Source organism: Saccoglossus kowalevskii, chromosome 18, assembly GCF_978046115.1.
Source record: "Saccoglossus kowalevskii chromosome 18, keSacKowa6.1, whole genome shotgun sequence".
Taxonomy (NCBI): Eukaryota; Metazoa; Hemichordata; class Enteropneusta; family Harrimaniidae; genus Saccoglossus; species Saccoglossus kowalevskii.
The window spans coordinates 14,622,656-14,649,453 of NC_140658.1; the positions used below are offsets into that span (position 1 = coordinate 14,622,656).

The following is a 26,798-nucleotide window of genomic DNA, read 5'->3' on the forward strand; positions in this document are numbered from 1 at the left end:
TGCTAACAGTCTTACTACTTATTGCCAGCTAGTTAGATACCATTTCTAACAGTTTTACCACTTATTGACAGCAGTTATGTACCATTGCTAACAGTCTTACCACTTATTGCCAACTAGTTAGGTACCATTGTTAACAGTTTTACCACTTATTGACAACTAGTTTGGTACCATTGTTAACAGTTTTACCACTTATTGCCAGCTAGTTAGGTACCATTTCTAACAGTTTTACCACTTATTGACAGCAGTTAGATACCATTTCTAACAGTTTTACCACTTATTGATAGCAGTTAGGTACCATTGCTAACAGTCTTACCACTTATTGGCAGCTAGTTTGGTACCATTGTTAACAGTTTTACCACTTATTGACAACTAGTTTGGTACCATTGTTAACAGTTTTACCACTTATTGCCAGCTAGTTAGGTACCATTTCTAACAGTTTTACCACTTATTGACAGCAGTTAGATACCATTTCTAACAGTTTTACCACTTATTGACAGCAGTTAGGTACCATTGCTAACAGTCTTACCACTTATTGGCAGCTAGTTTGGTACCATTGTTAACAGTTTTACCACTTATTGCCAACTAGTTATGTACCATTTCTAACAGTTTTACCACTTATTGCCAACTAGTTAGATACCATTTCTAACAGTTTTACCACTTATTGACAGCAGTTAGGTACCATTGCTAACAGTCTTACCACTTATTGGCAGCTAGTTTGGTACCATTGTTAACAGTTTTACCACTTATTGCCAGCTAGTTAGATACCATTTCTAACAGTTTTACCACTTATTGGCAGCTAGTTAGATAGCATTGCTAACAGTCTTACCACTTATTGACAGCTAGTTAGATGGCATTGCTAACAGTTTTACAACTTATTGCCAGCTAGTTAGATGGCATTGCTAACAGTTTTACCACTTATTGACAGCTAGTTAGGTGGCATTACTAACAGTTTTACAACTTATTGCCAGCTAGTTAGATGGCATTGCTAACAGTTTTACCACTTATTGACAGCTAGTTAGATGGCATTGCTAACAGTTTTACCACTTATTGACAGCTAGTTAGGTGGCATTACTAACAGTTTTACCACTTATTGACAGCTAGTTAGGTACCATTGCTAACAGATTTACCACTTATTACCAGCTAGCTGGTACCATTGTTAACAGTTTTACCACTTATTACCAGCTGGTTAGGTACCATTGTTAACAGTTTTACCACTTATTGTCACCTAGTTAGGTAGTATTTCTAACAGTCTTACCACTTATTGCCAGCTAGCTGGTACCATTGCTAACAGATTTACCACTTATTGCCAACTAGTTAGATACCATTGTTAACAGTTTTACCACCTTATTGTTACCTAGTTATGTAGCATTACTAACAGTTTTACCACTTATTGCCAGCTAGTTATGTGGCATTGATAACAGTCTTACCACTTATTGACAGCTAGTTAGGCACCATTGTTAACAGTTTTACCACTTATTGACAGCAGTTAGATACCATTGCTAACAGTTTTACCACTTATTGGCAACTAGTTAGGTACCATTGTTAACAGTTTTACCACTTATTGTCAGCTAGTTAGGTACCATTGTTAACAGTTTTACCACTTATTGTCAGCTAGTTAGGTACCATTGTTAACAGTTTACCACTTATTGTCAGCTAGTTAGGTACCATTGTTAACAGTTTTACCACTTATTGACAGCTAGTTAGGTACCATTGTTAACAGTTTTACCACTTATTATCAGCTAGTTAGGTAGCATTTCTAACAGTCTTACCACTTATTGCCAGCTAGCTGGTACCATTGCTAACAGATTTAACACTTATTGACAGCTAGTTAGGTACTATTGCTAACAGATTTACCACTTATTACCAGTTAGCTGGTACCATTGCTAACAGATTTACCACTTATTGCCAACTAGTTTGGTACCATTGTTAACAGTTTTAACACTTATTGCCAGATTAGGTAACATTGTTAACAATATTACCACTTATTGCCAGCTAGTTAGGTGGTATTGCTATTAGTTTGGTGATTTATGTTAGCTGGTTAAGTAGCATTGCTAGAATTTTGGCGACTCCTCACGACCTGAGTTGGCAGTAATAGTATTGTTAACATTTTGATGACAATTACATCGAAACTATAAACGCTGAACGCCACAGCTGTAAAGTAAGTGCCAATATTGCCAATTGATACAATGGTTGCGTGACTTGCGTCAGGCGTGTTGTTAGCCAGTTTAGAGAAAAAATGAACACATGTTTTTTTTAATAATGGGATTGTCGCATTACGTATATAAAATTGTGTATGTTTTTAAAACAGACTGATTCGGAACCCGGACACTTGCCTCGTTAATTCGCGGATTATGTGACATATTGGAGCGGTTCTTGTTTTAAAGACCTTGGCACATATACTGAACGTCCGAATTAGGTTGTGACGGCAATGTATAGACAGGCAATGATAGCCTACTTCTGTTGATACATTTTTGTGGCAGTAGTAACGTCACGGTCAGCATATTGTTTAAAATATAATATTCCATCCAAATAAAATATAGGTCAAAGGGTCAGGCTGCGTGCATATAATTATAGATAATTAAAAACTAAATATATTTGAATTTTTGACGGCTATTCAACGTTTGTAGAAACCAAAATAGAATAGGTACGTGTATACAATAGCGAATTGGCTGAGACATCATGTTCACTAGTGACGTCATAACACAGCACCCTTCGAGGCGAAATGTCGCCAGGCAAAGAGGACGTTTGTCGTCTATTTCACAGCCCGTTTTATAACAAATATTCAGGGCATTTCGCAGCACATACAAGTTGTATTTATCGCCAGAATTCATCCATAGAATCTCAAATTTCATGTACGAATTGACTAAAGCCGGACCTCTGCTCCCCTTTAAATCTATGCCCACCCTGTGGATGCCTGTTAGACGTCTACGTTCCTGACCTACTGGCTGAGATTTAGGGAATTAGGGACTAGGGCGTGATCGAATAGTCCTCCTGTGGAGGGATCCGAGTACGGGGCAGATAGTACTTTCGTTCAAACAATACTAAAACGAGGAATCGCAGAGCGATACTACAACAATGTGTAATTCAAAGAATACTGTGTTTCTCATTATAATTCATTCTGGACTGGAATCAAGGGTCTGCAACTAACAGATCGTCCCTCAACAATCTATTATTTATTTTATTTATCGCAAAAATATACCCTGATTATGATATTGGAAAATCGATGATCGATCAGTTGTTGATTATACCTGTCTTGGTTGTTCTAGGATACTCCGATTGTCACCGATCTTAGCCGAACTATAACTCCCTCTCATTTAGTATTCCACAGTCACACACCACGCGCTCGATGTTCATGTAAATAAATGAGTTCATATAAGAGTTGTATGTGTCGCGTGGGTCCCATATGTCGACCACGACGCGACGAATCAGTAACGCTTCGAATAACATCGAAGAGACCAATATTCAACATATAAATCTGCAGACTATGAGTAAGTTATACGTACACTTTTCGACTGTATTGCTAAAAAATATGCTATGCGAAAGAAAAGTATCGTCACGTCTGGCGCAATGCTAAAGCGTGACCACGTTTGTGTGAAGACTACAAATATTTTAGAAAAATGTCAACAAAAACTCATCAAAAATATTTGTATTTGACGAAAAACTGAAATGAAAATAAAGCGGCGTGTCACGTGTTCTATAGACGAATTACACCATGACCTCTATAGGCATAGCACAGCCTGTGCCCCAGCATCATGTTGTAAACCACAGTACTAAATAATTGAAACGGATTTTTCTGATTTTATTAAGCACATCTGTTTCAAATGAAATTATTCATTGAACTGTTCAAATAACGATAAATATCAATTCATTTCAACTTGAATTTTAGGGATACTTACTGCCATGTGGATTGAGAAAATAAAATGCCCGGATGTTACAATTCATGGGCCTTTTTATGGGTTAGCATATGTGAATCATAGAGGTTTTTTTTTACTCTTTATACAAAATATCACTTAAAAAGTTTATTTCGTTGAAATTGTTTTCGCGACTTCAATAGTCGCCAGTCGGTCATCTTGTAACTTCCGATATAATAACATTTTATCACATTTCGCAAAATATGTTTTATCAGAGGTACATTACTTGGGGTTTGCAACTCGCACTGTACTGTATGGTGACATCATGTCAAGATCCCATTCAAGTCTCATCTCGTAGATAGCGAGACTGAGACTACGACCTTCTGACATGATATATATCAATGTTCAAGGTTTGTAATGAAAAAATAAAACTTTTCTTGCCACTATCGTAGTGAAAAATGTAATACATCGAAAATGTACAGAAAATATAGTTCTAGTAATCCGTCATATCGTGGGCAGCTATTTTGATCCACCTGGACATCCCAGTATCCGAGTTACCTCGGGCATGCGCATTCGCATTTTTCTGAGTTGGAACGCTTATGCGAGAGCGAGATTGTAACGGGATCTTGGTATCATGTCACCGTAGTTGCAAACCCCAAGTAATGTACCTCTGGTTTTATACAGTTTTATTGCCCGTTTGTTGTTTTGTGAACACGCGATATCGACTTCCATTGGAGTCCCGGATGACGATTACCCATCATTCATCGCGTGTCCCGTATATGTGTAAGTAGTACGACAAAAATGACGAATGAAGTTTTACAAACAGTAATTGTTGATTCTTTGACGGGCAAAACTGATTAATTTTCAAGAAACAAACAACAAGAAAGCTATCGGGATCGACGACATACACAAACTCAGGTGTCACATCCGTTAAATTTTACTCAAACACGGTATTTATGCTAATACCACACATATAGCATTACATGTGAAGGATTCGATGTTATACTTATCGTGGACAGATTGGAGCGTTGTTGCGTTAAATTCGGTGATCAAAAATTTTAATACAAAGTTTGCTTCATTTTGCTGTCCATTTTCAATAAAGATCCATTATCGGATCCAGTGAGTAACACATTAGTAAAATGTAACCCCCCCCCCCTCTTCCAATTCGTGTGCGTCGGATTAAGGTGAAGTGTTCGGTGGTGTGGTTAAGTGGAACAGCTATCCAGTTTGCAACAGCTATTGAAATGTTCGTCAAAACGATTTTTAAAGATACTGAGCATTTAGCGTTGTCACGTGCTCGACACGTGATACATTATTTCCAGCCACGAATCGGATCCAATTAATCTACGCACTGTACCACGACCCTCGGAACACAATACAATGCGCGTTCCTGGCATCCGTATTGTAGTTAGAAAAACACAGCTGATTGAAAAGAAGCAATTCCGTTGCTATGTAACCACAACCGAGGCGTGACGTCGTCTCGACCTTACAATATGCGAGAAACTCGAGGGTGATCTCTCAGTCGTGAGGGCGTGTTTTAAACTTTCTATCAAAAACAGATGTTGGCAGGATTGAGATGTAATTTGTTTGTTGAATTTTCTGTGTTAGACTGATTTAAACAAATACTAACATGTCTTTTCTATGGTTTTTGGATAAATTTATATCAATAAGAAGGAAAATAACTTTCTCATATTCAAGTTGAGATGATACAAATAAAAACGAGTTATTGTTGTTATTTTCCTACTTTTTGAGCATGGTCGCCTTGGTGACCCAATTGTTCATTGCATCAATTCGAACAGAAAGAGACATTACGAGTTAAAATTGTCCAATTCTTCAAAACATTTCGCTTTTAAGCATGAACCCTTCAGCCGCTATAATCCCGCCCGTGGGGATCAGCAGTACGGCAGTTCAGCTTCCGAACAACAACTTGGCCTTGGAGGAGTATGCTATGACCACTCCAGTGAGAAGTGTTTTCAGAGTGTTAACTCGACCTCGACAAATTAAATTCACAGTGATAAAAAAATATCTGAATGGAGTCTTTTACTGCTAGATGTCAATTGTGACTTTTTGAGGCGAAGAACAAACAAAAAACTCAACAAAGAACTAAGTTCTATATTCGCCGCTGAGGAGCCTCTAAATATAGTTTGTGTTTTTTTTAAAGTGAATAGTAACTGGAGCGAATCGAGGGAGATCTAATTGGCGGAGAACCAAAACGCCAACTACCATAGAGACAAGCTGTCTTAGCTCGCATCCAGGGGTTGTTTACCACTTCTTTAAATGAACTTTGACCTGGTTATATGCGTTCTGGGATTCTTTAGTATAAAAGAAATCACCGCATTGATGGCTCGTGGGTCCGTTGCCAAGAACAGACTCTCCGATGGAAAAACAAGGTCGACATGACATTGAATTACACGGGGAGGGTGAATTTCGTGTACACAGCGCGGGATGTAAAGTCTATGTGAGATTTGTTCAAAAATACCAACAAGTTGAACCTAGTAAATTTTAATAAAAATAGATCCACAATAAAAATGCGTTCGCGGATCTCGGTAACGTGGTTTGCCCCACATTAAAACTCCGCGAGGAAGGACATTCACCGGAATCGTGTTTTCTTTCTTGAACTTCCGTTGATTTTTGACAGCTGTCTTTCTGACTTGAAATTCGAGTTGGGAGAGACTTGACCAAACGCCGTGGATGAGTGAAGCTACTGGCGATTGTATAAATAAACATGGAAAGTGTATCTGTATTGGTCTGATTATGTTACGATAAACAGAGCGCATATTTAGTCACTCAATTAACATACATCTAGGTTTTATCAGGGACGTTAGAAATGAAGAAAAGAACGATGTAAATCTGTGTAAATGAAACCACATCAGAAAGTTCCACGCACGACGGGGAATTACATTTGTATTTATCAAGGAAAGAAGTTGGCCGAGTATGAACGTGAACCAGGGTGAAAGCCATCCAACCTGTCAGGACAGGTAATGGTATCACCCGGTGGTCTTGATTGACACCTGAAGGCGGAAAGCTGTCAAGCTCGAAAGTAGGTTTAGCTACGGGGAATCTGTCATTGTGCTCGAAACAAGTGTGTTTTGATGATGAAATGGCAGAGAAAATAACAAACAGAATCCATCATATGACAAACACGTCATCTTGTTAGTCCGCTTCGCAAAGGATGGGGCTCCACCGTAGCGGGCGTGGGTACCTTGGCTGCCAAGGAGAACTAGAGTGCTTGAAGAGTTGCTGTGTGGTTAATTTCACGGTAACCCTCTGCAGAAAAATTACGCCTGTCGATTTCAACACTATAAGTCACAGTGCGCGTCAAACTTCCTACATATTTTCGTACACACCAATTAATTGATTTGCTATAATCGAGGCTTTAACACATCTTTAATTGACCTGGCCTTGTCACCGTAACTAATTAAAAAAGTCGATACCAACGGCGAATGTCTTTTCACCGATAATATGAAAAAACAGGCTTACTCAACAATGACTAAACACAATTTCTTTTGAAAATTGAGAAAACCGCTGAATCAGCTGATAATCAGCTGACTGCCCATGATGAATGAACTGAAAGTGTTCGCTCCCATTCACTTCGTCATAAAAGAACCGTTCTGTTGTTGCACAGTCCAGGTCATGAGGTCAAAGGTTATCTCTCTACTTTCTCGAGTGACCTCCGTGCATCTATAATTTCCACTTGAAAGCAGGGGTGACTCTGAAGGCGAAAACAACATATTTGTTACTCCTTTGACCTCATTTGTTCAATGGACAAATCTCCAATTCGGCAGTACCCGTCGGAACTAGCCGAGTGTTTACGAGGTTGCCGCTGGCCGGCGTGGGAAGAGCTAGATAAATCGTCACCCAGAGGACGACTGCGCATGTATTTTGATTAACAAATGGCCTTGCTATCACAAAACACCCTTTTTTGATGTGTATATACTAGTAAAAACGGGAAGTATGCTTTACTGATCACTGTCAATATCCCCAAGTCCGTTCACACTACCACGCAAAATAAGCATGGGTGAATAATGAAAAAAAAAATATCTTCCACGTGACTAACTTTAATGACGTCAAGAATGCGTTCTGGACGATCATTGCGACGTCGTCTCGCCAAAGAGAAACATCGTTTCGATGTCCGTAATTCGAACAATTCAGCTTCTCCGTTTCATTCAAGTAAACGTTAGGCGATATACATATAAATATATATAGCGTTGACATTTCTGTACGTTTCAATAGAGGGCAATTAATATCCATTCTTGAATGAACTCGATTTTATTGTAGCTGCTCGAATTTCAAAGTTTGTCTCGAGCCATGGTGCGCTCGAAAAGAAAGAAAGAAAGTTGTTCAACTAGTTTTGTTTCCGCTGATATCTCTCTCATGAGTGTGGCCAATCATCGCTTTGTATCCAATCGCACCTGAGTGTGCGTGTAGCCAATCACCGCTTTGTATCCAATCCTCACCGCCACCGTTACGGACGTAGTGCGCAAACGCACACTAGTTTACACTTTTGCAGGTGCAAGTTTTAACGGCTTCAAACCGCAGCATTCCATGCACAACATAGAAAAGCTGAAATGCGTTTTCACTTGCTCCAATCCAGCCTGCCCCCGTCTCACGTTCGTTCCGGCGTCTTAGTGTCACCTCAAACACACTTTCTGGCGGGAACTCGGCGTCCACAGTCCGCTCTCAGCTATTCGCGATAGTGAAGTAAACAACAACATCGTACGATGCACAAGTAGCACCAATCAACACAACCAAGTTATCTAAAGAACACTTCAAGATTTTTAAATCTCGGCATTATAAATCAGATACTTGTTATAGTACTGGTAAAACACTGCGCGTAGGTCAAAAATCAGGAAACCCCAAAACGCCCACTGGGATATAAATATGAGTCGATGACTTTATTAGTAACCCACTTTATGTGGCGTCGCAAATCAACTTTAGTCGAGCAAACTACAATAAATTACGCAAGCTTCGTAAATAGGCACATTACATAAATACGTTGATATATTGGGTGATAGGTCATATATATAATTATAAATCGAACCACTCCCTCGCGGCTGATGATAACCGAATTCCACATGTACCAATCGAATAAGGAACATGATCATACAAAAAAATTATAATTTTATATCTTGTGTGTATCACATATTTTGTATTTTTTTCTACATATTTTTCGTATATACTCGTTCTGGGGCTGGCCCTAGGGAACCTCGTGAAAAGAGACATGGCCGTTGAATTACTGTACATTTTTTTTTACTTAATGTTTAGCTAATTTCTTTTCAAGGTCATCACAATTACCGAGAATGTGTGTTGTTTGTCCCTTTCAAATGTGCGCGGGTTTTATTTTTTAAAGTAATATAGAGTTTATGAAAATCGAGTTAGCGTTACGTGCCTGCAGCCAAGTAACGGTTTTCGCCAAGGCACGTCATCGAAAACCTACTTCAAATCTTGCTTGATAAGACTCAACACGCTGGTCGTGATGTTAATTATTTAATTCACCAATTTTTTACAATGTTTTAGGGATTTTATGGATTATAATGCGTCTTTCGACTTGTCTGACGTGTCCATTTCATCGATCGTGCAAGACTCAACAGCGTTCGCTATCTTACACGGAAATTCGAACATAAAATCCGTTAGATAAAGATCTTTCATCAAGTGTCGGATCGATTCTCGTTATATCGATTAGGTATTGCCGTGACACCGTGTTTTTGATTCATTAAGTCAACAAGGTGACCTGGCTCTAGATAAGTCAGTACCTTTTATAGGTTTTATAGTATTAGAGTATTGTTCGTGGAAACTGTAAATTGTTTTTAAATATTTTCAGTATTGGTTCTACCAAGAATTATCGATACCAATTCGTTGAAAGCAGGTCAATAAGGCTATATTTCAAATGTGATTCCGACTCTGAAATCGCCGTCTGCTGGTGGCGAACGACGCTACAAATGGTCTGAAAATAGAAAAAAGAATGCCCTTACTTAAAACAACGACGATCTGTCCTCGAAATTAACTGACGTTAAACGAATGTTCTGACTTTTATTATAGTTACGCCTACGTTTTTTATAGGCAGATTTAAAGTTAAACTTTATTTCGATTACGTTTTCCTAATTCACGGCAAGTTCTCGAAACATGACTGATAGTTAGATTTTTAGCCGAAATTTATGGACACCGTGGCGTCTCCAAGACACCTCCTGTGGTGCTGTAATTAGCAGGGACACACCTGGCAATAACGAAATATGTATATTTTAACCTGTAAAATTATTTTGAGTTTGAATTAAATTTTACGGGAACTGTGCCGGCCGCTATCTCGTACGCGCGGCCAGTGACTTTATTTTCCATATTACAGCGATTAACGTTGACAAAATGAGCTTGTCAAGACAGGCTACGAAACTCGTTGTGAATTAGGAAATCATGCCCTAGTTTCGTCACGTCCCGTAGAGTGGATCCAACACATGTAATATTTTGGTAGCTAAGGGGGTCGGTATTATTGCATAGCTCTGAGCTCATAGTTTTCTGAGAAAATTAGCGACGATGACGGTTTAAATAATGAGTTGTGGCTTAGGGGATGAGGGGCCCGTCACATTTTTCGCTATCATAGGTCAGGTGGCCCTGCGCTAATTTGAGCTTGTTAAGTAGGTGCCGTGTGGGGCTAGCTAACATACCGTTATCCGTGGGCGAAATTCCCTGACCGCGTTACACCGAATGACACATTTTACGACTCGTCATCACCAATTAATTGTTTTATGATTACGGGTAACAACTAAACTTATAATTACGGGTATTTTACATCGTAAAACGAAATGAGCGATATCCGGCGTAATGTCACGTACCGACAGGAATTATGACCCTGCTGTTAATTCAATAAAACTATACTGTTATAATAGTAGAAATAACGCCATACATATCCGATATAAGTTTATTTGTTCATTGCCAAAATTACAAAACCCAGAACCGCAAACCAAATGACTGAAAATTGATCTACACACTGTTAACCAAAAACTCACTATAAAGCCAACAATGGAGCTAAAAAGAAGCTTTTTTTAGCTCCATGAGCCAACTAGAACACTTCAACAACTAGTATACTTCTGAAATGTAAATACAACTGCACAATTAGTGTGTTATCTCGTCCACTGTTACCTTAAAATAGTTGTATTGCCAGTACCGTGCACGCCGTCGTACATGCGGAAATTTCCACCCCCGAATCTGACCTGCGTTCGACCTTTATATTGATATAGGTCATATCTCACATTGCCAAATATGGAGACTGTGATGACGTAATTTTCTACTTGTAGTGGGGATTCCCTTTATAAGGAATGTCTCTGAAATTTACAGCGCCCGCCTACGCGTCCCTCTGCGTGGTGAAGTTGAGTCATCAGGTCACGTGTCGAGATACACGCGTGTTTTGCTCTCGTCATCTGTAGTCAATTTAAACTTTCGCTACTATTTACGTTGGCGAATTGAACATAATGTCTGCTAGGAACGTTATCGCCATGTTTTAAATCTTGTGTTAGAACAGCGTCTTTCATTAGAAAAGACGCCAAACCCTCTTCGTTGTAAGTTTAACGAAAGCAGTCTATTTGTCCATGCTATTGGGTAAAATCAAGATAAAATCATGGGTAAAATCAAGATGAAATCTATTCTTTTTGTTAATTTGTTTTTGCGAAGTGACACTTGCTTGAGCAGCTGCTATTTCTCCTTTTTTTCACATTGCTGTTACGCGTGTGGCCGATAGAGCTTGTCATCAAAACGTCCTTCGATTCCAGAAAGTTTCACAATTGACGCTTCTCTGATAGATAGATAGTTGAGGTTATAACACACTTCTGACGCAAGAAAGCTGTTCTCTGTGACCATTTATTTGAAATCCAAAGAACGAAATTATGAACCTCAGTTGTATGAATTTTGACCATTTTCCAATCATAAATTACCAACAGAGTTTAACGCTACAGGGGAAATCTCAAAGTCGTTCTGGTACCCACTTTTTTATTCGCTTGTTACTCTTTGTTTTAAGGGCACCTTTAGCTCGAATTTCTAGAATTTGTTCCGGTCTTGCTCGAAGTATTCGCATGTCTAACTAGCTAAGGACTCCGTTTGGATTTCCATGGCAACTGGAGTGACCTCACTCTCATTCCAACCCATCCCAACCCGGGATTGAGGCAAGCATGACACCATAGATACTCAGTCGTGGATGACGTGATATAAGATTTTTTGGAAAAGCAACAACGCCCTCCTTCAAGCAATAAACGTTACCATGACACCACAAAGTTGGTGGAAGCAATTTATTTTCACTGTGACCAGGCAGTCAACACATTAGGTACACTTCTGATACTCCATAGCAACGTCCGCGACAACGGCGATAAACACTACTGCGTTCTTCGCCCTGTACACCCGCGGGGCGATTGGTGGCGCTATAGCAGAAAACGTGTGGTCGGTCGCTTTGCTGTGTAGATATTTCTGTTCGATTGTGGGGCAAGAATGAAAAATCCCTTTTTGTGCGCGCATGTATCCATTCCATTCGATTAATAGAATGATCCATTTGTATATAATACACGTGAAATATCTATTTTACCATATTGCTTTCCTGTGATGAAATCTGACATATGAGCGTTACCATGGAATTCAGGCATAAATAATTAAATTAATTTACTTTAATTCAAGCTATGGTTTAAATGATTGTCATTCAATTTAATATTTAAATTAAAATAAATTAAGTTTTAGAACTGGCCTGTGTTTGTTTTTGTCATTGACCCTGGTATGTGGTTGTTCAACAGGTGAACAATAGGGAATTTATAATGGGAAATGTTATAACCTCCGTAGAAGGACAGTGTCGCGAACGATTCTCAGTCAGACGAGATGCCGCAGTGGCAGTTATCCAAGATAAACATCAACCAACGTACCCAGAAAACATGAGTGGTCATGACAAGGACATTTCTCCACACAATGAAAGGATAATGACAACGCTCCAATGTCCATGACTGATAGTTTTTTTTTTTTTTTTTAGTTTTTCGACGTATCACTGGCTGTAAACAAAATGTATTATTCAATTAAGAATACGCAGACGTAATTTCCGACAGTGCCGTTGAAAGTCTTTGGTAAAGGGCGCTCTGTGATAACGGTTACGGCACAGGCAACAGATTATAGTTAAATAATTGAACAATTTGCAGACACGATTACATTGAAATGTAGTTTGTTTCTATAAAGCGCGCCCTCAGCAGCCGCCGTCTTTCAAATTGAGTCAAGGGGATTGTGGCAAAACACGATGATGGATCGATCACCCTAACCGTACTAATCTGATTGAAGCGCGGTTGTCGGCATGGAAACAAACAATGTATTTTACACGCGTTGTATACGTCGCTATGAGTCCCATATCGAACAGAACGCGGCGCGACGACTGTCGGCCTTAAAGATGGAGCCTCGACACCTGCGCATATAACAACGACGATAACAACACACACTTAGAACGCAAATGCACATGGGTAGACGCTTGTTTGTAAACAATGACACGCTGTGGCCACCTGACGCATGCGTAGGTGACGACTCCCCCGCTTTAACTTAACATTTCCCTTAGTTATCGCGTGACCGCACATAGCATACATTTAACTACTTGTTTTATGTATTTTCCAAGTAGGTGGAACAAATCGCGCTTTTCATTGCGGCGACAGCCTTGCTCGGGGTCGCGTTAAGCGATCAATAAAAGTTTCAAATAGTCGAGGGTAGAACACTGTGTGTATTCGGGGGACGAAATACAATGAAAAAAATACAAACATAGAAGATAAATCATGTATCAATGAACACAACACGTAATCCGCCAAATCAAATACGAATTGCGTCAAATGCAATCCAATCATTAATTGTAATAAGTGCCAGTCTACTTTTTATTCAAGTTTCAACTAAACCCAGTAGATATGCAGTCACGTGATAAGCGTGTTCTCCGTTTAGTTGCAGGTACCGTCCATTTTGCGCCGTCCCGAGCATCATTCGACACTTGTTAAAGGAGATTGAAATTTGGAATTTTCAATTTATAAATATTTAGCCACATTTTTAATGATTATTAACGAAACCCCAGTCTTCAAAATACATATAAATGTTCGTGTTTAACGCATTCAATTCGGAAGTTAACCGGTGAGGGCGTTTACACCCCGCTCACCGCGGCAGATGACTAAAAAGAGGTCAGCCCAGCTCCTACGTTCCAAGGCTATAGACATGAATAGAACCAGCTGTGTTCGTGGTAATCATCTGTGTTTATGGCTGAAGCCGGACATAAAATGAATAGGTACAGCGGAGTTAATTAGTTTTACTATGGAGCTTTGTAATATAACACGAACGCGACAAGTAAGGACATGCCCGCAAAAGTGTGTGCGTGCGATAGAAAACAAAATATGCGACGTTATTGAAAGCTTTGGAAAATAAATCTCTCTTAAGTTGTCTAATAAATGGTCTAATAAATGTTTTGTTTGTGTGTGCGCGCGCGCGTGTGTGTGTGTACTAAGTTACTGCTCTTCTGACTGTTATCTCCCCAGTATATTTTGCCATGGAATGTTATTTAGCAAAAGAAACAAAAACATTTTGATTTAAGCGTGAATAATTCCTACTGATTTTTGTCAATTAAAAGAGAAGAATGAGTACATTTAATCCAGTGGTCTTCGTTCTAAATTTCCGGTGATATAATTTAGTTAAAAGCATGAATCAATGAGACACGTGTCGTGTACTAAAATATAATTTTAAATTATTAAAGTTAACGTAATCTGACGGTAAATAAACCAAACTGTGCGAATATTCACTAAATTAATGACGACATTATATTCCCATCGATTCGTCATAAAACACGTCTGGTCTCAGGCTTTTCGAGGCTACCAACACAGCATTCAAGTTAATCGTTAGTAATTAACTTCGTAACCCAGCTAACTGCTGAACCCGATAATCACACGCTACATGAATCATCGATGTGTTTCAAATACTAATGCTACTTATGTGTTTGTTTCGAATGACTGATTCCGCGGAAGGCCGCTGGTTTATTTTCGCTGATGACGAAACAGGTCAACGCGATCATGATACCGCTATTGTTTTATGGGGCGCCCTCTATCCATAACTGTGGGAAGCTATTCTTGTGAACTGTGAAACTTACTATGGCAGATGGAGTAAAAACGAATTATTTTTCCAGTCGTGCGTTGAAAGCCGTTCTTATTTATGTCGTATATATATTTACATTTTCTTATTCATATATGAATGTTTGGGTTAGTTATGAATACGACACAGCTTCAAAGCCCCGCCAAATTGTCCCAGACGCGAGAAAATCTTTCTTCAATTGTGATGCTTTTACTATTAGTGTATTTTGACCCATTGTAAAAAAAATCTCCAATTAAAGGAAATTTGTTTTTATCATTGTAGTATAACTGTTGTAATTTCCACAGTCGCATTTAGTTTGGCATATATAGTACAAAAAGTCCATTGAGGGGGTCTTGCTCTGTGATTTGATTTACATTTTTGTATTTTTATTTCTTTACAAATTTAACAACACAGAAAATATAGCATAAATACGGTGAGCCAAAATACATATTTTATTGGAAGATAACCTAGTTTATAATTATGTGTGACATATTTCCCGCTGGTACAAATTCAAAGTACGTATATCTGCATGATATTTACTGAGCTTGGCATTATCCTCGGGGGCGGACATCCGGGCATTTTCTACCGCCTGGCAACCCTCGCGGTGAAAACAAAGACCAAAAACTCGCAGAAAACAATACTTTGCGATGGTTGTTGAGAGTCCCCTGAACAGTGTAATAAGATTAGCCCTACGTGTGTAACATATATGAATTTAGTTGTTTGGGATTACTTCAAAGTTGAGTTTGTGTTGTTTTCTCGAGTTTTCACCGGCGTTCCACAGCAGCGCGCACAAAGCCCATAGAAATACGTGGTACAATGGTGCGCGTCTTAGCAACGTAGAACGTCCGTGACGTAGCTCCGGCCCGAGGATACGTATGGAACGCCGTCACTGTCTTATGTGGTTGTCACTAAGTATATGGCGACATTGCTGCATTATATCACGAGTTGCTTTTAATATATGATGAAAATACGTTTATATATGGTGTCGTTTGACCAATATATGGCGACATTGCTTCTATATATGATGGTGTGTTTTTAATATATGATGACAAAACGTTTATATATGGTGACGTTTGACCAATATATGGCGACATTGTTTCAATATATGATGGTGTGTTTTCAATATACGATGACAAAATGTTTATATATGGTGTCGTTTGACCAATATATGGTGACATTGCTTCTATATATGATGGTGTGTTTACAATATATGATGACAAAACGTTTATATATGGTGTCGTTTGACCAATATATGGTGACATTGCTTCTATATATGATGGTGTGTTTTCAATATATGATGACATTACGTTTATATATGGTGTCGTTTGACCAATATATGGTGACATTGCTTCTATATATGATGGTGTGTTTTCAATATATGATGACAAAACGTTTATATATGGTGTCGTTTGACCAATATATGGTGACATTGCTTCTATATATGATGGTGTGTTTTCAATATATGATGACATTACGTTTATATATGGTGTCGTTTGACCAATATATGGTGACACTGCTTCTATATATGATGGTGTGTTTTCAATATACGATGACAAAACGTTTATATATGGTGTTGTTTGACCAATATATGGTGACATTGCTTCTATATATGATGGTGTGTTTTTAATATATGGTGGCGCTCTTTTCTTATACAGTGACGTTAGTTTTATATACAGTGCGCATGCTTCAACATATGTTCACGAGACGTCAATATACGAAGGTGAAATGTCAATATATGATGGGGTGCGCACTTCAATATATGAAGGATATCCCAGAATGCAGCGCCCCTGCTTCGCGCATGCGTGTGCTATTATTAACAGCGGACCATGATGGAGGGAATACTAGAGAAACTTGGTTTAGGAAATTTATCTCAACGGTTTTCCGACGAAAGAATAGAACCTTCTACTGTATTAGCCATAACGGATGGTGAACTTGTTCGTCTAGGCATAACTACGATTGGGGATAGGATACGTATTCGAGAGATGTGCAAGCTGAATCATGAAAGTGGAAATGACAGTACCGATACCGGTGAGTCAAATACGCCGCACATGAGTTTGGCAAGACGTGTTTCACATGAAAGAAACATGTTGTTTAGGCCTGGTACCAGTAGTAGGACATCGAATTCAGGTCGTAGGACATCTCGAAAAAGAAATCATCCAGCTGAAACTACCCGTCCGAGAACATGGACGGCTAACTTGTTTTGCTTAGCGAATAGAAATACAACGACTGTTCCTTCACAAAGTGAACGAGCCGAACTTCATAAAGCAGGTCTTGGCGCCAAGAAAATTCAGTTTTTTGCCGCTGACGACGAAGAAACTGTAATGCAGAGATTGACAGACGACGATAAAGGTTTTCCTCAGTTACGTTGTTGCGGTGGATTTGAGTTATTACATTGTGTGTCTGGTTCTAGATTACTGACACTCATTTCCTGTCCATGGACCGTGAGTGACTTGAAGGCCAGTTTGGGACCCCAATCTAAGATCTACCTGCGTCCAATACAGACAAATCTGGACACTAAATCCGCTGCACCAGTAACAATATCCACTCTTCAAGAAATATGCAAAGGATGCAAAAAAAGTTTCTTGGTTCGAGAATTACGATCACACCTGTGGGAGTGTACTGCTGTTTTTGATGTAAGTGAAGATGACGTGCCTTCTGAAAAAAATACACCCAATATTGAAACCACTGAGTCAAGCCACAACATGGATATATCTACAGCCAACATCGCTTTGGAACAAAGAAGTAGCTCTGGAAGTAGTAATGTTTCTTTGGAAGTTTCTGGTGAAATTGAAAATAATCCACCTTTGGTGAGTATTTTTTGAACATAGTTTTTTGTTTAAAAAATATTTCTGTGTCAGGTGCAGCATAGAAAATAGAAAATTATCCAAAATTAAATAAACTAAACAGGTGTGAAAGACCAACGACCAATTATACCAATCGCTATGTTAACAAACATCATTCCACAATAAACAAACACAACCAATTAACAAAGTAACAAACTACATTGGGGTACTTCTGTGACATATTAGGCTAGGTTCATTCAAAGTCAATCCATTGCTTATAAATTGTACATTCTCTGCTGTTCTTGTATTGTTTTTTACGTTCACTTGTATCATTATGGATAATTTGGAACTGGGATTGGTTCCTGTCTTTTGAGCCAGAATATTCCAACAGTGAAGTCTCACTACCAGCAGCTTCAAACTAATGAAATACTTATGACCAGAGCTGCATGTATACTAATTAACTCATTAACCTAACAGTACATGGCATATTGTTTCTTCGACACCTAGTACAGGCAATAGCATACAAATCAACACTCACTGTTTTTAAACAACTTAAAATTTATTTCATTCTGGGCTAATCGTTGTTGGTTAACACATAGAAGAGTTCAAGTTTTCCTGCAGGGGATTCCCCCTTGTCTCGTTGTCATATACATGTACATTACACACGACACAGCCCAACTGCAAATTTGTTTATGACTTTCAACAACAAAATATGGATATTTATCACAGTAAACAATAACAAATCATAAGATGCATAACAGCTATAATTTTGAAAATCCATCAAAACTCATTTCTATTTCTGGAATTAACACAATATATATTTTACTATCATGCATTTTGTACAAAGCATCTGATCTTGTGTGAAATGATTTTCACAAACTATGTAATTTTGGCTGTAAGATTTTGGTTTGTACCAATATTAGAAATTCAATTCTTATGGAGACTTTGTTTTTTTTACTTCAGACAAGGTAACATTAAAAAAAAAAAATTCCCAAATTCAGATCACAATTATTTTTGCAACCGTAATAATTACAGACAGTATAATTCCAAAAGTTTCGCATGAATTGTGACTCTGATTACTTTTATATCTGCGTATGTGTGTGTCCGGACCTGTATCTTACACATGGCTAGACCGATTATGTTCAAACTTCACACATACATCATACATAATATTATGCATATGCACATCAATTTGTTTCACGATCTGATTCAAGATGGCCAAATGGCGTCCATTTTTGTGCTGAAAAATCATCAAAATCAAGAATTCAAACTTGGTACATATGTTGAACATTATGGGACCTCGATGTATATCATTTTATTCTTGAATTTGGATTCAAAATGGCTGGCTGAATGCAGTTCTGGAGCCGTATTTCTGACATGATTTGACTAATTACGTTAAAATTTTATATATTTACTATACATCATGTTATAGATATATAGATGTATTCAAAATGGCAGACCAGTGGCTTTTTTTTTCTGTATTAGTATTTGCTATAGGCCTGAGGCTTTTTTTTTGACTCCTGAGTGCAAAGAACACAATGGGAGTCTTTTGTGTTTACCCTGTCTGTGTGCATCTTTTCTACCGATGTCTCAAGAACCGCTGGTTTGATTTCAATGAAACTTGCTACATAGCTGCTCTGGGACAATGCACCTGATTAATTTTGGGTAAAAATCATGTGCATATTAATTTCCCTTTTTCCATAATAATTAGTAAATTTTTGACTTTGTCACTCATACATTGTATCTCAAGTACTAATCATCACATTTTAATGAAACTTGGTACATAGATGCTCTGTGACATTACACAGACCTTATTAGTTTCACATTAGAATCTGTGCATAGTAATTGCCTCATTTGCAGTCAATCTATATTGTTTGGGGTTTATATGTATATGTATTCATAATAATTATCTAATTTGCATAATTACTTTCCACATATTTTTTTAAGAATTAATCATCACATTATAATGAAATTTGGTACATTTGTGCCTCTGAACAATACACAGACCTAATAAGTTTTGGCTTGAAATCTATGCACAATAATTGCTTAATTTGCATAATAATTACCCAATTTTTCTATCTACATGTCAAAATCAATTGTTGTATTTTAATAAGACTTGGTTTTCAATGACTTTACTCATTCATTACTCACTAGTTATGATTATTTTCAGTCTGATGAAGAAACTAAACCTCCATCCAACTCTGTGGATATAGCAGTAAATGTAACCTTTGACTATTGCGAAAAAAACAATATTTCAGACCCAGTAGAAATATTGAAATATTTTCAAAGTCAAATGGTGACTGGAAGGAAATTGGACATTGATGATTCAAGTGAAGTCTTAGAAGGCCAAACCAATTTCATAATGGTTGACAGATTTGAAATTTTAAGTACTGGAATGGATGAAATTGCCTTACTCAACAACCTGAGATTGACATTAGAAGTAGAATTCTATGGTGAGGTAGGTTCTGATGACAACAGCATCTCATCTCAAGTGTATAAAAAGCCTTTGCTGAGTTGTATATAACTATATATAACTGAACTGGTTTATTGCTTCTTAAAATTCACTATTGTAACCTATAGCTAGAATGTTATCAGTTACTATATTTACAATTACAGGAAGCCCATGATTTTTGGTGGTTCAAGGAAAGAATTCTTTACAGAAGTATTGAGGGAAATAAATGATAAATATTTTGAAAATGGTTTAAAGCTTCACCTTGCAAATGACTATGAGGTTGTTGGTATCATAATGGGTAAGTTCATTGGATTTACATTAACTTGTGAATGAAAATACATGGCATGATTCAGTTATACTAGCCATCTCTGAGTAGATGCATATTAAAAATGTACAACTCATTGTCTTACATTTTCCTCAAAAAATAGGTTGATGGTGTCAGAAATAAAATATTAAACTTCTATGGTTCTTTATATTGATACCAATTTTTATACTTATTCAAAAAAACAATTTTAATAAAATAATTACCATATATCATTCTTCATTTGTGCAATTGACCAATATTTTGCCTCTCTTTTTACAGGACTTAGTACATTGCAAAATGGTAGAATACCACAGTTCATGAAAGAAGAGGTTCGACAAGAACTTTTTGAAAGTACCATGCCATCACTTTGTATTAAAAAGCTCAGAATTGGTTTTGATAAACTTGGCATATGCAAGGTATGTATGGGCATTGTTGTAAGAATGCAGATTTTAAATCTCAAATCACTAAAAACAACGTTTTAGCTTAAACTTTGTCATGGGTTACGCCCAGTTACAGCATTTTACCAGCGAACAACTTCCTTGTTTTTGAGAAGTTACAAGTATTGATTATTATTACTCAGTTATGAAATGCAAGTAAAACTCAACTTAGTTTCATCGTAAGCGAATGTTGTAGATTGAATGCTGAGAACTGATATCCGATCGACCTGAAACTGTTTTTTGACTTCAAAGGCCTAGCCATTTATCAACTAGTGACCTGACGACCAAAATAGGTCCACTGTGTTTGTATGGTGTCTTCAGCAAAACAAGGTATCAGTGCTGTTAATTTAAAGAAGTCAAAAATAGCATTTTTTCACCAAAAATCACAAAGATATTCACTAAAAATAGAGAAGTGATCATATTGTCACAAAATGAACAATTCAAATAGAGGTCAACATACCACTTGTCAAAGCATTTAAGCTGGTAGTTTAAATAAAATAGCCATTTAAAAAAAATAGTTGATGGATACAGAACGACAGAATTAGTTACATGATTTATTTTTCCCACTCAAAGCGTGGTTTAATTCTGCTTTCTAAACATTTCATTCATGTATTCCTGTATTGATTATTAACGACTGATTATGCAAACATGTGATACGCTTTGTCTCATCAATGTCAATGATGTCGGCCATTAATTTAAAAGTGATGGTGAATTTATTGAATTTTTTTCTCAATTTTATTCAAGCAGTCTCTTTTGAACGGTCAATTTTGACTTCAACAATTTCAGAAAAAATCTAGGTTTTGTGCATTGTCATGTTTTTTGCTTTCAACTTTTAAATGCAACACAAACAAAGTTCTCTCAATAAGCTAGCCAGTGTTAGCACGTTTGTTTAGTTTAATGCGTTAACATCAGAATTAATAAATGTCTTTAACAGGTTGACAATAAAAGTCAAGTTTAAATCAGTTGAGATGGAATATCTATATACACCTGTAGTTACAGACAACCTGTCAGTTGTCAGAGTTGTACCTTCTACTCAGAAATGCTTTGTGGAGAACACTGGGTGTTCAGCAAATTGTACATATTTACATATTACATGTTGAATAACTTTTTTTCAGAAATGTCAGTTATTTTATTTTTTAAATATTCCTTCTTTGATTTTATTGTAGCTTTGTAAGAAGCTGCCACAGTTTATGTATTTGTTTGTACCAAATGAAAATAGCATTTTGACCTTTCGGAAACTAAAGTTTCTCTTAAAGCCTGACTTCAGTCCTGAGGGATCAAACAGCCGCAAGTATGAAAATGAAGTTTATGCAGTCTTCATTGCATACCTGAGAGAAGTAGCAGGCAAGTGGATTGAATTTTTATAAATCTTTGCATACATGTTCTTGTATGTCAAATGATGATTGCATATTAAGAAATATAATATTCAGATTGTGTAAATCATATTAGAATAGACTGATAGCTTAGTTGTTTTAACAAACAAATGCAGTTCCAGGTAACTGAAGTGGGCCTGAACTTAATGGATTGGTTTGGCTTTTGCTTGCCAAAAACTGTTTCAATTGTTGAGCCGTTTTTTGACTCCCGTGTGCGAAGCACAAAAAGGGAGTCTTTGCAGTTAGTGTGTGTGTGTGTGTGTGTCCATCTGTTCCACTGATATCTCAAGAACCATACATCAGTTTTTGATGAAACTTGATGCATAGATGCTCTGGGCCAATGCGCAGATTTGATTAGGTTTTGGTGAACATCCATGCATATTAATTACCTAATTTGCATGATAATTACTGTAAAATGACTTATTTTCACTGGGTTAAAATTTCGCTGATTTACCATATCAGGCATATTCAGTGGGATTTAAATTCACGGTTTCGTCATTTAGATAATGTGTTCTATGCTAAATTTTACATATTCACTGGGTTTTAATTTAGCGCAATTTCCAGTCAGCGAAATAAGCAAAACTAAAACCCAGTGAAAAATTAATCCTTTTACAGTAGCTGATTTTTAGCTGTTCCATGACTGTTCCACTGATATCTAAAGAACCACTCATTGGATTTTGATAAAACTTGGCACACAGATGCTCCAAACTAATGCGCAGATTTTATTAGTTTTGGGTAAAAATCTGTGCAATATTAATTACCTAATTTGCATAATTAATTAATTTTCAGCTTTTGATATATCAAGTAGTAATCATCATATTTCAATGAGACTTGCTACATAGATCTCCTTGGATTATGCAGACACCTGATTAGTTTTAATTGGATATTAATTACCTAATTTGCATAATGTTCCACTGATATATAAAGAACCACAAATTGGATTTTAATGAAACTTTTAAAGAGAACTATGCAGAAACCCAATTAGTTTTTGGTAAATATTTATGCTTTAATCACCTAATTAACATAATTAATAATAATAATTAATAATTAATTAACACTGATATCTCAATTACTGATCATCACATTTGAATAAAATTTTCTACATAAATGCTCTAGGACAATAGACAGGTCTGATTAATTTTGATTAATATTAATTCTCTAATTAGCATAATAATTCATAATTTTTTTGTTCTGTTCTGTTCATATTAGTTACCTGATTTACATAATTAGTTTTCAGCTTTTCCATCAATATCTCATGTACAAGTAATTTTGAATTAATTTTTAATGTGTCTTCAATACTCTCAGCACACGGGAGTTCTTTCTAAGCTTTCTTTGATTTCATTTTGTGACAATACTCTAATTTTGATGATATTTTTGTGCTTTTATGTAAAAAATACTATTTCTGACTCAATTGCTGTAGTATTTTATATGTAGGCACCTAAAAGGAGCATTTCTGATTTTATTAGTCTCTGTTCGGATGAAGTCTGAAAAGGGGGACTTATAATTCGGTCTCTGTCCGTCCGTCCGTAGTCATATTTCAGAATCCTTTGGACCGATTCCGTTCGTTCTTAGCATGTGTCTAGTACTTTATGTGGAACATGCAGTGGTTTAGCGAATTGATTCGAAATGGCCGACTGGCAGCCATCTTGTTTTTTGAAAATGTTGTATTTTGGACATGCTTTGTCAGTTTTCATTCAAATTTGGTACATAGATTATACATGTTAGGATACATGTCCAATTTCTTTTGCAATTGGATCAAAGATGGCCGACTGGCAGGCATCTTGTTTTGTTTCATTCAAATTTGTTTCAAAATCGGATTAAGGATGGCCAATTGACAGCCATCTGACTTTTTGGCCTTACTACTATATTTCCAAGATTTATGTGCCATTTTCATTCGTATTTGGCACATACATCATACACATGTCACTTTGTTTCATAATCAGATCAAAGATTTATTTGAATCCATGTTACTGTATCTCTGTCACCCATGTATCGTTTTCATTGATATTTAGCATATCATAAATGGATACATGTACATGTCAATTCAATTTGCAATTTGATCAAATTTGGTCGACAGGCAACCATCTTGTTTGATTAAAATGTCACTTTTTCTTTGCTATGTCTTAAACCGGAGGGGTCTTCACGCAACACATGTTCGAATTTGATGTTAATAAACCATCTGTTGTAAACGTCACTTGGGATTCAAGTTTCAAGGACAAGCTTGCGAAAACCCCTCCACTTTAATATGACGAGCACAAAAAGAACTTTAAAAAATTTATTGGGGACTGTGTCATTTTCAATTACTTGTTAATTTTGTGGCAATATCTTCAATTATTTAATTTTGATACTTTCAACAATTTCTCAGAAAAACTATTGCTGATTGCTTTGATTCGTATATGTACATTCCTTGAATTGACCAGCATCAGATGTGTTCATTTTGTGACAATATCTTTAATTACATACAGGCTGCTTGTTTATTTGCTACTTCGCTACAGGACCAATAATATTTAGAACTCTACTTCATCAATTCTGTAGTGTAGTGTAGTGTGGTGTAGGGTGGTGTGGTGTAGGGTGGTGTGGTGTGGTCTGGTGTGGTGTGGTGTGGTGTGGTGTGGTGTGGTGTAGGGTGGTGTGGTGTGGTGTAGGGTGGTGTGGTGTTCCGGTTGTGTGGTGTAGTGTAGTGTGGGGTATGGTATGGTGTGTGGTGTTGTGTGGTGTAGGGTGGTGTGGTGTAGTGTGGTGTAGGGTGGTGTGGTGTAGGGTGGTGTGGTGTAGTGTGGTGTGGTGTGGTGTAGGGTGGTGTGGTGTAGGGTGGTGTGGTGTAGGGTGGTGTGGTGTTCGGGTTGTGTGGTGTAGTGTAGTGTGGTGTAGTGTGGTGTATGGTCTGGTGTGGTGTGGTGTAGGGTGGTGTGGTGTGCGGTGCAGATACATAATTCTTGACAATGTAAAATTGACCCCAATACATCATTCTATTTCTTAATTTATTGTAGGTGGTAGAAGATCGGGGATTACATTGAACCACATTCTGAAGTTTGTTACATGTGACTACCATGAGCCAATTTTAGGATATAGAGAAGGTCCTTCATTATCGTTCTATGAAAAGCTAAAAGATGCATTATTCTTTCCTACTGCAAACACCTGTATTAATATGCTGAAGCTCCCAAGAGCATGTCTTGATCAACAACTTCCAGAAAAAAAAATACTGTTGGGCCTGTATGATGAAGCCTTTTTAAACCATTTTTTTGGAAATATATAAAATGTTGCTTCTTTTAATTTACTTTTTCCCAGCATGATATACTATGACTACATTAATCACTTTTTAGCTCCGCTGCCGACTTTGTCGAGCGGGGCTTATCATATGAGTAATTTTCCGTCGTCCGCATCAACTTTTAGCTCCGCTATCGACAAAGTTGACACAGCTGTTCATATTACTGATTGTCCGTCGTCATCAACTTTACAACCTCAACTTCTTCTTCAAAACCGCAAGTTAGAACGTTTTTTAATTTGATATGCTAGTACCTTTGATGGTTCTTTCTCAGATTTGTTGAGTTCATGTCAAAATCTCATTTTTGGTGAATACTTTTGGGAAAAAGTAAACTTTTCGACTTCTTGTAAAAAACCGATTACTTTGATATTACATATATAGTTACTACATGTGTACCTCTCTCAGATTTGTTCATTTCATGATGATATCTTAAATTCTCTAACTTTGATGAATATTTTTGTCATTTTTGGTGAAAAGTGATATTTTTGAATTCTTGTTGAAAACAGTCCGATTGCTTTGATACTATACATATTGTTCATTTTCTAATGATATCTTCTGTTCTTTAATTGAAATGTTCATTGCTAACAGCGGGGCTATCTCAGCCGTCAGGCTGCTTGCTTTTTTTACAAAAAGAAATAATTGTTTTTTTAGTCCTATTAGCGTGATCGCAAAAACTAACCTGACCGCTAAAAAAATCCCGACTGGACGCATCTGCGGGTATTTGACTGATATTAATTATTCATGATGTCAATGATTATTCATGAGTGGGTGTGTGAAAGTAAACGTGTCCTTTTAAAGGTTGATTCGATTCGATCGCAGAGATGGATGCTCGTCAACATCTTTTAATTAGCATAATCACTGGAGTGATTCCGCTCCAGTTTTCATTCCAACGCAGGGGGTCGCCTGCAGATGCATCCAGTCGGGATTACTTTCGCAGTCGCGTTAGTTTTCGTGATCGTGTTAAAAAGGCTGAATTGACAATTAATTATATTTTTTTTTGTAAAACAAAAAAGTCCAGAGTATAGTTTCTTATTCCCGGTTTCTAGCATTTTCTCAGAAATTATGCAGCAGATATCGATGAAACTTTGCAGGTTGATGAATAAGTCTCTGCCGAATGTGCACATAATTTTTTTTGCCAGATCTGAAAATCCTAAATGGGTCTTTTTCATGATTTTTATTCAAAATTACCTATCCCAACACCACTGAGCATGCTCAGAAAAATTAATTAGCTTAGAT

At 37.2% G+C, this 26,798-nt stretch overlaps 1 protein-coding gene and 1 long non-coding RNA gene across 2 annotated transcripts; one reads left to right on the top strand and one right to left on the bottom strand.

The window, feature by feature from the left end:
• Positions 1 to 7,221: 7,221 nt before the first annotated feature.
• On the bottom strand, positions 7,222 to 11,066 carry LOC144364026 (uncharacterized). The gene is made up of 2 exons (XR_013422805.1): positions 10,983 to 11,066; positions 7,222 to 7,563 (listed from the first exon to the last, which is right to left on the bottom strand). It is a non-coding gene; the product is annotated as an uncharacterized LOC144364026 (long non-coding RNA).
• A 5,711-nt stretch (positions 11,067 to 16,777) lies between these two features.
• Positions 16,778 to 25,553, top strand: LOC146731606 (uncharacterized). Its single transcript, XM_085492950.1, has 6 exons — positions 16,778 to 17,755; positions 19,902 to 20,202; positions 20,362 to 20,481; positions 20,767 to 20,903; positions 22,091 to 22,268; positions 25,288 to 25,553. The coding sequence occupies exons 1-6, from the start codon at positions 16,778 to 16,780 to the stop codon at positions 25,551 to 25,553; spliced, it is 1,980 nt and encodes a 659-aa protein (XP_085349076.1).
• Positions 25,554 to 26,798: the final 1,245 nt, after the last annotated feature.

Excerpts from the sequence above, each read along its gene's own strand:
- LOC146731606 (XM_085492950.1), top strand. The coding sequence starts at position 16,778 with ATGGAGGGAATACTAGAGAAACTTGGTTTAGGAAATTTATCTCAACGG. Across the intron at positions 20,203-20,361 it reads TGGTGAGGTAGGTTCTGATG|TTGGTGGTTCAAGGAAAGAA; the intron begins ACAACAGCATCT and ends AGCCCATGATTT. Across the intron at positions 22,269-25,287 it reads ATACCTGAGAGAAGTAGCAG|GTGGTAGAAGATCGGGGATT; the intron begins GCAAGTGGATTG and ends AATTTATTGTAG.